The 14226-nt window shown below is 38.9% G+C and overlaps 1 protein-coding gene across 4 annotated transcripts in view; it reads left to right on the plus strand.

The window, feature by feature from the left end:
• The window catches only part of LOC108769166 (tensin-1), a 62022-nt gene that overhangs the window by 23754 nt on the left and 24042 nt on the right, over positions 1–14226 (plus strand). For 3 of the 4 annotated variants that reach the window (XM_018519994.1, XM_018519996.1, XM_018519999.1), the window contains one exon: positions 10808–10882. The exons of the other annotated variant lie outside the window; for it this stretch is intronic. In XM_018519994.1, the coding sequence (XP_018375496.1) occupies positions 10808–10882 (75 nt within the window). The remainder of the gene's footprint in view (positions 1–10807; positions 10883–14226) is intronic. 4 annotated transcript variants of the gene reach the window in all.

Consider the following 14226-nt stretch of genomic DNA (forward strand, 5'->3'; position numbering starts at 1 on the left):
ATAAATCTTCTTATAGAAGTTACGTAGCACTTGTTAAATTAATCCGTAAAACTAGCGTCAAGAGAAATTTGTATATAAATTAACGATGTACGAAAACTAAAAAGCAATTTAGAAACTAAATTTAATGAAAATCATGCGCAATTTAATCAATAAGCTGTTAATAATGTATTCATTTCCACAAAAGCGTGTTGTTTTCTTTATGTCAATATTTTATAAATTTAATAATTAAAACGAATTATTTTGTAATGAAAATCAAAAATAGAGGTGTTGCGTATGTATGAAACGCGCAATATAAAAACGCATTATGTTACAGAGCGTAAAATACATTTCGAGAGAAATTACGGCACAACTGCCAATTTTACATCGTCTTTTTCGAGAATTGCGAAATTTTTTTCGAATACTCAGCCCTTTGTGCACTTGCCCTTCCATTCGAGCAAGTTGCATTGATTGGTTTCGTAACCATCCGTCTGTGAAACAAATATATCGTATCATAGTTAAAAAAAAACACGAGCAACAAGACCGTTTTGTCGAAACGACAAACAATACACTTCAAACCTTCGGCAGTGTATGCATTCAATTTTGCAATTACGGTTAACCATATCACACCCCCGAAAAAGGATTACTATTCGTAAAGTCAATTTGTGCAGAAGAAAATTCTAGAAAATCGAAACAACGCGAGAAATAACGAAATGTTATTATCATTAATATAAAGCGAATTTTTAGCATTTGCATTATCTTTGCAATTTGAAGTGTGAATTTTGTAAATCCGATTTGCATAATGGAAAATGATTGCTGCTCGTGCGATTTTTAGAACATCCGCCAAAAATATCTCGTGCAATATATATTATCACGTACATTTAATATGTTTCCAAAGCCGAACGTAAAAGAGCTGTGAAACAGAAAGAAGAGGGAGAGAGCTTAAGCAACGCGCTTCTGGTTTTGATAGGTCGTCTGTACGTGACGTTTCGATAAACAGTCACAGCTTATATAGGTTCGCTATGCGCGCTGTTCCACGCGCGTGGATCACGAAACGAAAGCCATCGGTTCACGTCACGAGTTGGACGCGCTTTGCTAGAGCGATTTCATTATACAACACTTCGTATTTAGAAAACAAAACATTTCATTAACTCAACAATACATGCGTTTATCAATTATCAATCATACATAACGTAAACAGAACGTGCAGTTCTAATGTAGATTTAAATTAAACTTTTAAAATTATATCTAAACCCCTCGAGATCTATTGTGTAAAGTTTGAGAGAAGATATAGAATACATAAATAATTTTTTTGTTTTCCTATCATTTCATTACAAGTTACATGTAAACGTTAAATTCTAGTGCGTATAAACTTACACATATTAATTACTAACGTTCCAATCGACATTTCCATCATTTCCATCAAACAAGTAGGACGACGACAGCCAGCGACAACGACACGTTAATGAAAACGACACGTCGATTGACAGAGCGCATTAATGCAAATTAACGAACTACGATGACAATCCGATGGACACATTGGGGTTGCTAAATATATATATAGAATTATTTTGGCGTGAAAAATTTCATGAATGATAGACAGTATTGTCAGCGAGCGATGTCCACTCGAGCTCACTGTTTCCAATTTTGTCATTGACTCGCGAGAAGAATAGCTTTCGTTCCCCACAATCATCTTACTACTTTCTTTCTTGGAGATCTTTGACGGATTTGTATTAAGATCGCAATGTGTAAAGAAGATAAAGGTAAATTAAAGTTGGACCCCTTGGAAAGCTCAGCCTACGCTTTCCGCATCGGTTGATACCCTACGCTGTGGTTCGAGCCACAGGTGTAATCTTTGAAAAGACTCCATTGGAGCACGACAAAAAAAGGGACCATTTTCGCATCTCGAAGAAAGATGCTGGGAACGGAGCTATCTCCGACGACGACTACGACAACGACGTCGACGACAACGAAGGGTAGGCCAATCTAATCTTGCCGCGGGCAACGGAAGGAGATATCGGCCACCCTCTGTCCTCTATTCGAGTCGATCACTCACTTGATCATCCCTCTCTCTGTTTTATCATTCGCCGTACTACGGCACAGTCACTTTACTTCCTACGCATGGACCGTCATGCTGAGTCCCAATGTTGTTCATCTCTCATGTCCACCACCGTTCATCGACGTAACCCTCGTAAAAAGTTTTGTTCTTGATTAACACTACGACTCGAGTTAATACATGAGGGCTTCGAGAAAAAACGTGGGACACGCAATCGTCGATTTGTGTGACGGAAGTGATCGTAAGTCATAAAAGGGGACTCGTAAACGCGTAAAGCTTTGTTCTTCTTAGCAATTAATTTAATCTTGCTTTTTGACTAATATAGAGTAGACTTTATTTCTAAGTCTATCAAAGAAAAGGAACGAGATAAAGAGAAGCCTTAACAGTTGCACTAAATATATACAAATTACAATCCAATTTGAACTTTCGTAGCTAAACAAGTAGTAATATAATTAAAGCAAAACAAGAAACTTTGATAAAACGCAATTACAAAAGATGATCTGCTATAGACAGATTTTAAAGTAAAATTTATTCTAGATAGTACATAACCATGAGACATTTTTTCTCGATTGAAACGCATTTATCTCGATCACGCGCCACGACGGATTTCTTCAAATATTCGATTCTTGGAGCAATGAACTATGAATCACAGGATGGTCTCACGTTATTAGACGAAGTTCCAAAGGGACAAGATCGCGAAATAGAGTGGCCCAGGGGAGCACTCGTGTCGACTAAATGGAGAACATCCTGCAGATTATCGAAGATATACGGATCCTATAATACTCTACTTAGTCAACAAAGTAATCAAGCGAGAATTCTGATTCAAATCGTGATTTATGGTTACATTAATAAACTACATTAATAAACTCGCTGTTTATTGAGAACTGATAAATTAATATTGTTCAATTACTGTTGTTGCTCTTTCCGAGTTATTGAATATAAATATACGAATGTGTACAGAGTATGAGATAAAAGGGTATTAATAAAGCTTTCTACTGTAAAATATACGTTGTTTGTGCACAAATTACTTGCATTTAATTAATCGAGCTCTTTGCTTTAACAGAAAGATAAATTATAAGTTAAATAAGTTATCTTAAAGTATCTTTGTTTTCTCGACAATGCATTTATTTCTTTCAGTATAAATCGGAAGAGACGAAAACGTTAATGGCTTTCGATCATCGTCGTTTATCACGTTGAATCTCTTCCATTGCTGTATAACCGGGACATCGAGTGCTTTATGGTCACTTGGTGGGCTCGCGTAGGTTCATAAATCAAGCTTGCTTGACGAAATTCCATCTGGAAAAAAGACGCGCGAGCTTCTGGGATTTTTACATTGTCTGCGGGTGACAAATAACGCGTGCCACGCTGGCGGATCGTCGTCCATTCTAGAAACGAGGGTGTGTCTTGTAACAAGCATAAGAGCAGAAAAAAGGGGGATAGGTGGATCGGTGGATAGGTGAGGTGAGTTATTTTCTAGCCTCCGTGGAGTTCGAATTGCACGAGTCGTCGTTGAGAGCGAATGTTCCATCATTGTACTTCGATAAAAGGGATCATAAATCTACGGGTGCGGCCGTCACTCGCGCGACGAAGTTTCCGCGAAGATAATCAAGCCCCAATAAGCTGAGAGATGTTAATGACGATATTACTAATTGCGTCTATAAAACATGCTAAGGTGATTTTGTCTGCGATATGTATTCATATTATGAGTAGTCGAGTGTTGCTTGAATATATTAGGTATAATTTTTTAACGAGCTTGCAAATGCTAGAAATAGAATTAGATATGTATTAACTTTACAGTGTATTAGAACTCACAAATTTTATTCAGTTAAAATTATTACTGAGCGAGTTAATTGACTTATGTCGTCGAAATGCTTAGACAAAACAAAACCAGACATGATCAAGCGAATGGGCGAATCGCGCTTGAATGAGACAGCTGAAAGTATGCATATACTTCATACAAAGGTATATAAAAGTAGATTACATACATCCAAAAGAAGAATATGTGTAGTTTATTCGGATTCCGTATTCACTGACAAATTGCCGCAAAGAGCATATCTTTCATCATTGTACTTCAGCTCGAATGGATCATAAATCAAAGGACATGTTCAACCCGTTTCCGAGGGAATTCCTTTCGGTGGTTCTCCGTCCCCGGGAAATATGCGGCACAACTAGTCTTTACCAAGTTTTAATAGCCACCGTATACACACGCACGAGGGGCTCGCTGCTAAATATATATTAGATACAGCTTTTGTAGGGATTAATGGTATTTTCTAGCTAATAATTTATATATTTCTTTGAATGTATGATCACTTGTTTTACTACTTTAAATAAAGTAAAAATTTATTATGTGATTAATCTATTAATTGTCATAGAAATGTAGCAGAGATGTATTTTTTATGTCATCGTTCTTCGAATAATTAAGTAAATTGTTCAGTAGAAAATTATTCACAGTGACATCGCGTGTACCGAAGAGAATATTTTAATCACCACTTTACAGTATTAATTTTATTATAATATTATATCAACTTTATTATATTATACTTTATTATATTATACAATTCCGAAAGAAAAAAACATCTCGCTCTCAGAAAAAGAGCAAAATGTTTTCTCTTATGGATTTAAACATGATTATAGTCGTTTATGTCGTTTTCCAACAGTCTTCGCGAGCGAATACAAATTAAATATTCGAGAAAAGCTTCAAACGATCGTTACCGTGGCGATGTCTTCTCGAGACGTCAGTTCGTCCTTTTTATCCACTCGTGGAATTTCCGAAGCTTTGGTGAAGAGAGAGGCGTATTAAGAGCGAACCTCCTCCGTCTGTTAATTGACTATAAACGGTTCAGTATTGTTTCCCCGGAAATTCACCCGTGAAGAGAAACTCAATGTATCCTTGGTCCGACTCGGGACCGATTCAATGAAAGGAAGAGAAAATGGAGGGGTGAGATAAAAACCGTATCCCCTTCAGTATCCTCCCCCTTTCCTCGCATCTCTGCCGCCTGTCTCTCTATCTTTTCTAACGAGCACAGAATATACCCGCCGATGGCAATGAGTGCCTGTTTGCAGGTTCAGCTTATTTCTTCAGCTTTCTATTATGAATATTTGTGACTTCCATCCTCCGTGTGTTCCTCCTCTACCTCCTCGGTCGTCTCCATCAGCCGTTCCCGCCCGTTTCTCCTCGTCGCATTCGCCATCATTGGTCTCCTCGTTCGGTTCTCCTCGGTGAAGAGTTAAAGCACATTAGACCAACTCTCGACTTCGGCTTCATTGCAAATGGAGGGGCGGAAATTTAGGGTAGAATTCGTCGTACCCTCTCGGTACTGGAGGGTACTGGTCAGTCCTTCAAAAGCTCCTCAAACCCCGAAGCTTTCTCCAAATATTACGGTTACCCATTCGATACCTCTCCTGACGGCAGACTGCCGAACGGCGAACGGTGGAGTTAGTCTTATGGGAAAACACAACGGCACTCGTTGAATCGCCATTGTGAGCTACTCGGATTGAATGGCGGCTACGACAATCGAAATCAACGTCGAAATTATTTCCGTGAAAATGAAACCAATTATTTTTCTCTTTAAGGACAACGAATCGCGGACTGTATAGTGAGATACGCATTTCCGCACATCCATATTTATAAGGACGCTATCGAGCGCGGGATAAAGATTAATGGAAGAAAGGTATTAATACGCGCGTACACACGCGATGTGCAGAGTTCGCGTCTGAGTTAACGACGTCGTAAATAATAACATCATCGCGACGTCTTGATAATGCGAATGCAATCGACCAGCCATCGGGTCGTTTTGCCCCTTTTTATGTTTTCTTTTCCTTCGTACCTTCATTTTCCATCCTCTTGTGACTCCCTCCACACCTCCTGTTAGGCATTCGCGAGCGGCAACAACGCTCCTCGTCCTTCGTGTTGCATTGAATGAAATTGCATTCATTATGTCAATTGCTCTGCTATTCGATGAAGAGCCTCCGTCCCAAGAGGCCACTCTTCCTTTCGATTTCTCACGGAACAGCCATCACGTCACGTCACGTCGGAGCGAAAAAAATTGCGGCGTGTGTTCCGCTTAGGCTTCTTCGCGCCTATCAATATCGATCCCAGATTATACCGGGTTGTGGCAAGGAAGATATTTAGATCTCTTTCCTCGACGAGAGCACTTATATATATGAGGGATATCGGCCATGTGCACCGAAATACACGCTTACGGGTGCACTATAATATATTATCAGTCAATATTACGATCGAAATTTTACGAGAATTGACGCCAAGTTATATTTCCGAGCGCGTGAAATTTTATCTGAGGAGGCAAGACCAATTTGGCGAATTACCGAAAGTGTAGAATTCAATTTTCAATGACAGGGTGGATGATTGATGTTTTGAGGATGAGGCGAGCGTCTTTGTCGATAGCGTGAACGGGCGAATCTGCGTAAGCTACGACCGTAAGATCCATCCTGCGGATGCACATTTTCTTTCTCAGAAATAAAACAGTAGTAGCAAGCCCCAGAGCCCAAACAGATTACATTGACGACCGATTGAAACTGGATGATTCGCTAAAAAAAAGCCCTCACGCACCTTTTGTAGAACCACTCCCGTCTATCGCGCCTGCTATGATTACTTTGAAGTCATATCGGAATCTTTCGACTTCGTTGGCTTCGACGAATTGCGATCGATTGGTTCTTGACGATCAATAACGTCAGAGTTCGCAATTTCTGTCGAGAAATACTCATAAATTAAACTGTTAAATGGAAGGAAGAGGGAAATTGCAAATATATCTAAGGGTAAGATTAAATAAAGCCAATGATTATTTATCAATCAATAGAAGTTTTTTCAAAAGATACTCTAGTTATTTTTAAATTACAATAATCAACATTCCTGTACTATCAACATAAACTATACTTTTAAATAAAAATGTTTATAATTGATAAATCGCCTATATCGGATGCAAGAAATGAAATTGCCATTATTCTAATATACTGCAATAGTATTGTTCGCGTTTTACCCCGCAATCTCCCACTTTCCCCTATATTATATATGCATTTATAAAATATATATAAATCATATATATAATGATGATGACAAAATAACAAAAATACGAGAATCTTTAAACACACGTGATTAGATTCGCATTTGAGTGATTAAATTTGCAAAATCTAATAATATCCTTTTTTTAATAACGAACGCAACGAATGAAGAAAATAAAAGCGCTGTCATTTCCGGAGAACGTCGCTATACCCGAGACATATCGCATCGGCATTGCCTTCGGGATATGTCACAGAGAGATCGAAGATTGCGCCAGCAGGATGGGATGGGATGGGAACATACCCTTTCTGGACAATCAAACGCGCGGGACGAGACGGAGAGATAAACGTGCGACGGCTGAAGGGGTGAGGTGGGCTGAAGGGTGAGCTTCTGTCGCGGAAATACTCAGACGGGGACCGATTCCCTTAATAATGCGCTCGAGAAATGTGCCGAGGCGGCGCGGGCGCGCTCTCCTGACGTCTTCCTCGTTATTCCTTGCCTCGATCTACTTTGTTTAGGTGGATTTTCTGTTTACAATCTTGTTAGCCACTTAGGTATCTTCCATCGCGAGAAGAAAATTTTGTTTCAAAACTACGCTACAAGACATTCCTCACAACAATTATGAAATTCCGGGTTATTTCCATAGACATTTATGATGACGTGTATATACCTACGTTATCTTGCCGCAACTGTGCAGCAACTATTTATTCCAGTTTTCCCTCTTTCTTTCTTTCTTTTTTTAATCTCACTTTGTCAAGAGCAATTCAATTTTTTTTTTCGCATTAATATCGTGGGACCAGAGTGTCGCCATAATATCTTGTCTTCGTTTTTGCCGTCATCATCATGTGTCTGCGTCGCTAAAGCGTAATTAGCACGCCGATAGCAAGCCGTGATAAAGATAATCGAGCAGCGGCCTGCAAATTGCTTTCCACGTCCGGGAGCGACGTTGATAATTAAATAACATCCTTACGTCGGGCGTAATTCGATTGCTTTCAGGATAAACGCGTAACGGATGAGAATCAGAGAGAAAGGGAAGCGACACGGCGAGGAATGAAAGCAATTCTAACGGCAATTCTAATAATAAAGACTGTTGGGAGACATTATAGTTGGAAAACGTCTGTTGTCTCACACATTTAATCATTATTATCCACGGTTATCTGCTGACGAATAAAGAGCGGGGTTAAATCCAAGCGGCATAATGACGTCCAAGACATCGTTGGATTCGTCGTTATCTGAAGGACGATTACTTAAGTCGACTTAAGAACAGCCTAATGTAGAACGGTCTGAAAGCTTTGAGCAGTGCACAATTTCTCGCGCGTCGTTCTTCGGTTAATGAATAAATTTCGCATGCGTGTGTCGGTCGAAACCATTCGGTGCAACCGCCATGTCGGTGGATGTATGGCGACGAGGGTTGGAATTCGAGACCTTAGCAGACCGGAGGTCGGTCGACGAGTCTTCCACCACGCCTTTTCCGCGTATTCGCGTAACCGCGTCTGGCAGTTTCCTTAAGCAAACCATAAGTTTGCGCGGTGCACCTTGCTCAAACTTTCGTCGGGTATCGTTTCAGCGAGGACGGTAATGACACCAATGTCAACTCCGGCAAATACATATAGTCCGCATCCACGCAGACACGAGGCACGAAAGGAAACATCGCGATATGGCAATTACGTAAATATTAAAACATCTCTGCTATTTAGCTTGCCTTGGAAAGAGACCTTGAATTGCTTTGAAAGAAAGAAAAAGATTTTTATTTAAAGAATTGGCATTCCTCATTATTAATGTTATTGGAAATCGAGACGCCATTCGGAAGCTTCTAATTACGTTTAATTTATAAGTATATATGGCCAGCGTAATAGTGAATATATTTTATGATATATCATATATCTGTCCGCGCACTTTTCACGTTCTCCGACATCTTATTACAATGCATCTTGTCATCCGAAAGAAATAAGAGGATGTACCTCTGTGACGACGAGGAGAGCTGTGACGTTTCGTATTCGTCTCGTCATGATGTCGCTTCGGTTATTCCTTGATGATGACAGCAGCAGCGGTGGCGAGAAAAAAGAAGAAAAAATGAAATAAAGAGAAAAACCTCCATACCATGAATGCTACATCTGTAGTCTCCTGATGGGTATCGAATGGGAAGACGAACGTATAAGCAAGTCGCTCGAGCAGCTGTTTCGAACGAATCGACCGCTTTTTATATGCCTCGTAGAATGCCATGCTATTACCGTTTGATATGCGAATATTCTACTTGTCAAATTTCAATTTTCGATAAATTATTTTAGATGGAATATTATTATTTTTTATATATAAAATTTAATAAAAATATGAAATTAAAAGTTTTTTAGTTTTAGCAGTTTTGCAATTTTGAGAAATTATTATATTAATTACAAACCTATTTATATTCAATTCTATAATTGTCTAGGATAAAATAATATAAATGTTATATTGAATATAATGTTGTTTAAGTAAATACATTAAAAAGAGTAATGTCAAGAGTAACATATTAAATTCAGAATATCCAGGTATAAACAAATAAATTCAGAATTCCAGTTATAAACAGAAAGACATAAAAAATCAGACGTCGGGTTGGCTTTCCTTATTGTAGGACATTCTTATAATAAGGAAGCATAATTATATTGTCATCTCTCGAGAAGCGAGGGCTCTTAGACTCTGCTTGAAGCTGCACGAAGTACATTACATCAAATTACGCCCTCTCGCCGTCGTTTGCTTCCTTAAAGTTATCGTATTGAAATGCCTTGTTACGAGCATTCACAAACAAGATTGCCGCAGACGTTGAAAATTTCAACGTCGAAGACATAATATGTTTCCTTCGTACTGTTAATTTATAATTACTCGGAAATTTGATATGATTCTGAGACTTTTTTTTTCTAAATGTGACTTTAAGACACACCGTGTACAATTATAAAAACTTCGAGACTATGAAGAGATATCTATGGATTGGTCCGTAGAGGGAAAGTGGTAAAGATTGCGCTAGCGTCCTTTATCGAACAACGCCCCGTGCGTTACCGTAATTATACCGGAGATCCCCTTTTGTGGCTCCAGCCACATCAACCTTGCCTTTTCAAGACAATGAACCGCGTCTCCGACGAGAAACATTCTTGCGTGGAGTCCGCTCTCTGAATTATACCGCGTAGCTTGCCAACTTTTCAATTTCGAAATTGGACGACCGCTTCAAAGTTGCAGGAGGCTCGATCTTTCCAATAGAGAGAACTCGGATGAAGTGGATGCTAGCCCCTTCTAAATACGTGAACGAAATTGTATATAAACGTATCATCGCATTTTTGCTTCACTGCGTTTTTCGTTCGGTAGTGAATACGTTTGTCGCCAAAGATGATGTTGCATACGACAAAAATTTTATATAATTCATTAAAACAAAAAATATTAAAAATACAAAAACGAAAAAATATTAATACATACAAGCTACTTTTTAAGCTATTAAAATAATTATTTAAATATTATAGTTAAAATACGTCGAGAAATCTCATCTTTATCTCTTTTAAGGATTGCTTTATTGCATAAGAGTCTATATATGTGCGTACGTTGGATACATTCTGTATATGAATCCTAAATTCAAAAGCTGAGTGCATCCTACGTGTATACCCTGGATTTAAACTTTATCAGCATCGGATTTGTATTTTAATGAAACAAACGCTGCGCATATGGATATTATTGTGTTCGTTGGAAATTTTATTCTGCTGCTACATGCACGACTTCTGATCTGTTTGTTTCAGTACAGCGATCGATTCACGCCCGTTCTCCTGATAGTCTCGCTTGCGGGGATTAAAGTATGCAGTCCAGATGGAAAAGTGAGTACTACAGATGCACATACAGATACTCCCGCGGAAAAAGATACCTCGCGTTTGTGCACGGACGTTGTTATAGAGAAACCGTCTTGCTGCCCTGCGGCATCTTCCAAGACGCAAATTCATCCCTGGGAATTTCGCGCGAAAAGTTCGCCTCTCTTTTTTCGTGACTGCGTCCCACAGCATTACCTTTGGATGCCGGAATAGAAAAAAAAATATTATTAAAAAACAACCACTTTTATTTTCGTTTTTAATTATAAACCACTGTGTTTAAACAGTACTTAGTTCTAAATATCTTTGTTACGATTCTTAACCAGAAAAAAATAAGATCGTTACGAGAAAGGCGCTATGATTCACTATATTGATTAGGAAGAATTTCTGAAAGGAGAATTGCTTGCGTACATTTGCGTTGCGTGTTAACGGTTCAGAAACATAAACGAGTCTTCATAAAGGTCCTCGTTAAAAGAGGGTTGAGCTTTCACAGGATGGTAGGACGGAAGTTAAACTGCGATGTGAGAAGCCTAATTTTCCGCGTTCTTGAGCACCGAGTTCGATAATCCTTGTGATACTTGTAAGATCTCCCTTTCAGGTCGACCTTGGGACGCCAATCTTTCAATACTATAACGAAAAGGCTGTGCTTTTGAAATATTTATACGATGAGAATAATAAACGATCGAAAAGGATAATAAAATAATTAAATTAAGACAAATACTAAGAGCGAGAAAGTTGTGATTACGCAAGACATCTCAATTATTTATTTTAATCACTTTTAATTTTAATCCTCATGGCGTGTAATGCAAGGAAATCAAACAAAATTAATTTTTAACGGTAAACTTATTGTAATTGAAAATTTCACCGATTACTGTAAATCAAAATTCATTGCACTCTGACGCGAAGATTAAATTGAAAAATATCTAGATATTTCTTCTCCAAATCCAACCAGATATAAAACGTCACATCGTGAGAAGGGGCAGAACGAGAGTAATCTCGCTGCTGTTCGTCTTTTATTATTTTCCGGACTTTAATTGGGGCCCCGTAATCCTTATCGCATCCCTGCCAGTAATATTTCGAAGTTGGCTCGCTCATGCACCAACCACCCTCGCGCGATCCGTACCCGCCGTGTTCACGAACTGTACAGAACATATCGATCCTTCGAATTAGTGTTTTATTTCGAGGGCTTCTCCTAAGCTTCCGCTTTAATTTTCTACCTGAAAAAATCCTTACTTTCTATCCGCGATCTTCGGTAAGCGCTTCTTAAAAGAGCTCTCGTGGAACGTTTATCATGGCGGATGAGAAACGAAACGTCTACCTCCTCCTCGAGAAAATCTCGATTCGCTCACGTCGATTACGTCAGAATTTACAGTCATTCTTTGTATCCAAGCCTCTCTAAATTGTTTACAACTTGTGTAGATATTTTACGTGAGATGCTTTACGTTAAAAAAGGAATAAATGTACGTAAAAGTGACAATTTTTTTTTAATAATTAAATTATTATTTATTGACATTATAACAAAGGTCAGGTAATTACGTGAAAAAATGCATCAAAATTTCCAGTTATTTCAGATACGCTTGCACGTTTCTCGCGTAACACATATTTAATAATGATAAAATGATATTAGTACTTGTTCGAACTACCATATTCAGCAAAGGAATAATTGCCGATTTTCATGTTACGAACTGGAAGATATGAGGAAACTTTCTACGACCATGCCGAATGCACGTGACTGTATTAGATGATTAAGATGCGAAACTGGAAACTTGGGGAGTCTAATTAAACTACGTACGATCAACGCGTTTAGATAAACCATACGAGATTGGCCTTATTCAATAAAAACTATATTGGCTTAATTAACACAATTTAATTATAAAAAGTGTTTCGAACGTTTGATTTGAATGTTGCATTTGTTTTCCTACTGAATTTGTTTATCATACCGTATAATTCATGTCAAGCGTATCTCTTTACGCTCGAGTTCCTGTTGCACAAAATCGCGATTATCCCAAATCGTTCATGCACCATGCAAGTGGTTCATTCTCTGATGGACGCGCCGTCATGTATATAACTCGTTAGAAAAATCGACAATCTACGAAAAACATTCTCGATCATTCTCGACATCGTGACGAGAAAGGGACGCGACATCCTGATGGTGATCATTAAATTACAGGGGGAGTGAGATGTCAATGAAATGCACACAGAGAGATTTGGTGATTGTCGAGTTGGGGTTGTTGGGTAAACGTATACGATGACGAATGGTGCCAATCTTTGTGAATGCAAGAGAAAATGGAGGGAGGGGAGAGAGAGAGATGGAAAGAGCAATGTGCCGTATACTCCGCCGCGATCGGGAGGGATGTATTTACCCTCCATCTGTGGATTTACTCGTGCATACATGGAAGAGCACTCCACGATGATACGCATTTCTCTCGCCCATATCACCCAACCACATCGAACAGAGTGTCCACACCAATGTTTCACCGATGCGATGCCGCGAAGGAGGTACGGCCGCTGCTAATAATCCTCCGTTCCTTTAGCCCCATTAAACCCTTTGCCTCGCGAAGCGTTAAAAAAATTCCTACGACCCCTCCTGTATGTACCCCCAAAGTGTGCGCTCCCGTGATTTCGCGACATTCGAGTGGCTTTGAACGCTCCAAACTTACGCTTTGTACGTCAAGCCAACCGGTTACCATGGCATCGCTTTGCTTAGATTACACGAGTTTTCAGCATACACGCGTTTGACTTCGACGGTTATTTTAGGAGCACGAGGTGTCCCGGTAAACACTTGTTTTCGGACAATTTTTATGTGTGCGCGTGGATCACTGTAATGACATATATAAATTAAAAATTCGCTTGTATACGATTGTACTCTTTCAATAATTCTATTATCGTGGAATAAAATCACGCTACGCTGGATAAAGTAAACCGGGGAATAAACGAGTCGGTTGCGGAAACGCGCGTATTGTTACGGAAGATCAACGACGAACGGCTCGTGTAATTTTTGAACTCATACATTTGCCGCGATCACAGGATATGTTTATCCTTTACCTGCGGATTTACTCGTGCATACACGAAACAGCACTCACGTTGCAGCGCGTATCTCTTTTGCATATCTCTCACCCTCCTGCCGCACGGCCGATATCCATAGGGAATATCCTTTCACGATATTCGTCATAAAACGGACAACACATCGCTCATTCAGATATAAGAAAAATTTCCATTCTTACTTTTAACTCTAAAAACGAACAGAAAGTGAGAGGACAGAATAACTATGCGATTTTTATATTTTATTTAATAGAAATTTTAATACGTGAATTAGATAAGAGAGAGAGATCACATAAATGTGAAAAAAATTATCA

Source organism: Trachymyrmex cornetzi, unplaced genomic scaffold (assembly GCF_001594075.2).
Source record: "Trachymyrmex cornetzi isolate Tcor2-1 unplaced genomic scaffold, Tcor1.1 scaffold868, whole genome shotgun sequence".
In the NCBI taxonomy this organism is placed as follows: Eukaryota; Metazoa; Arthropoda; class Insecta; order Hymenoptera; family Formicidae; genus Trachymyrmex; species Trachymyrmex cornetzi.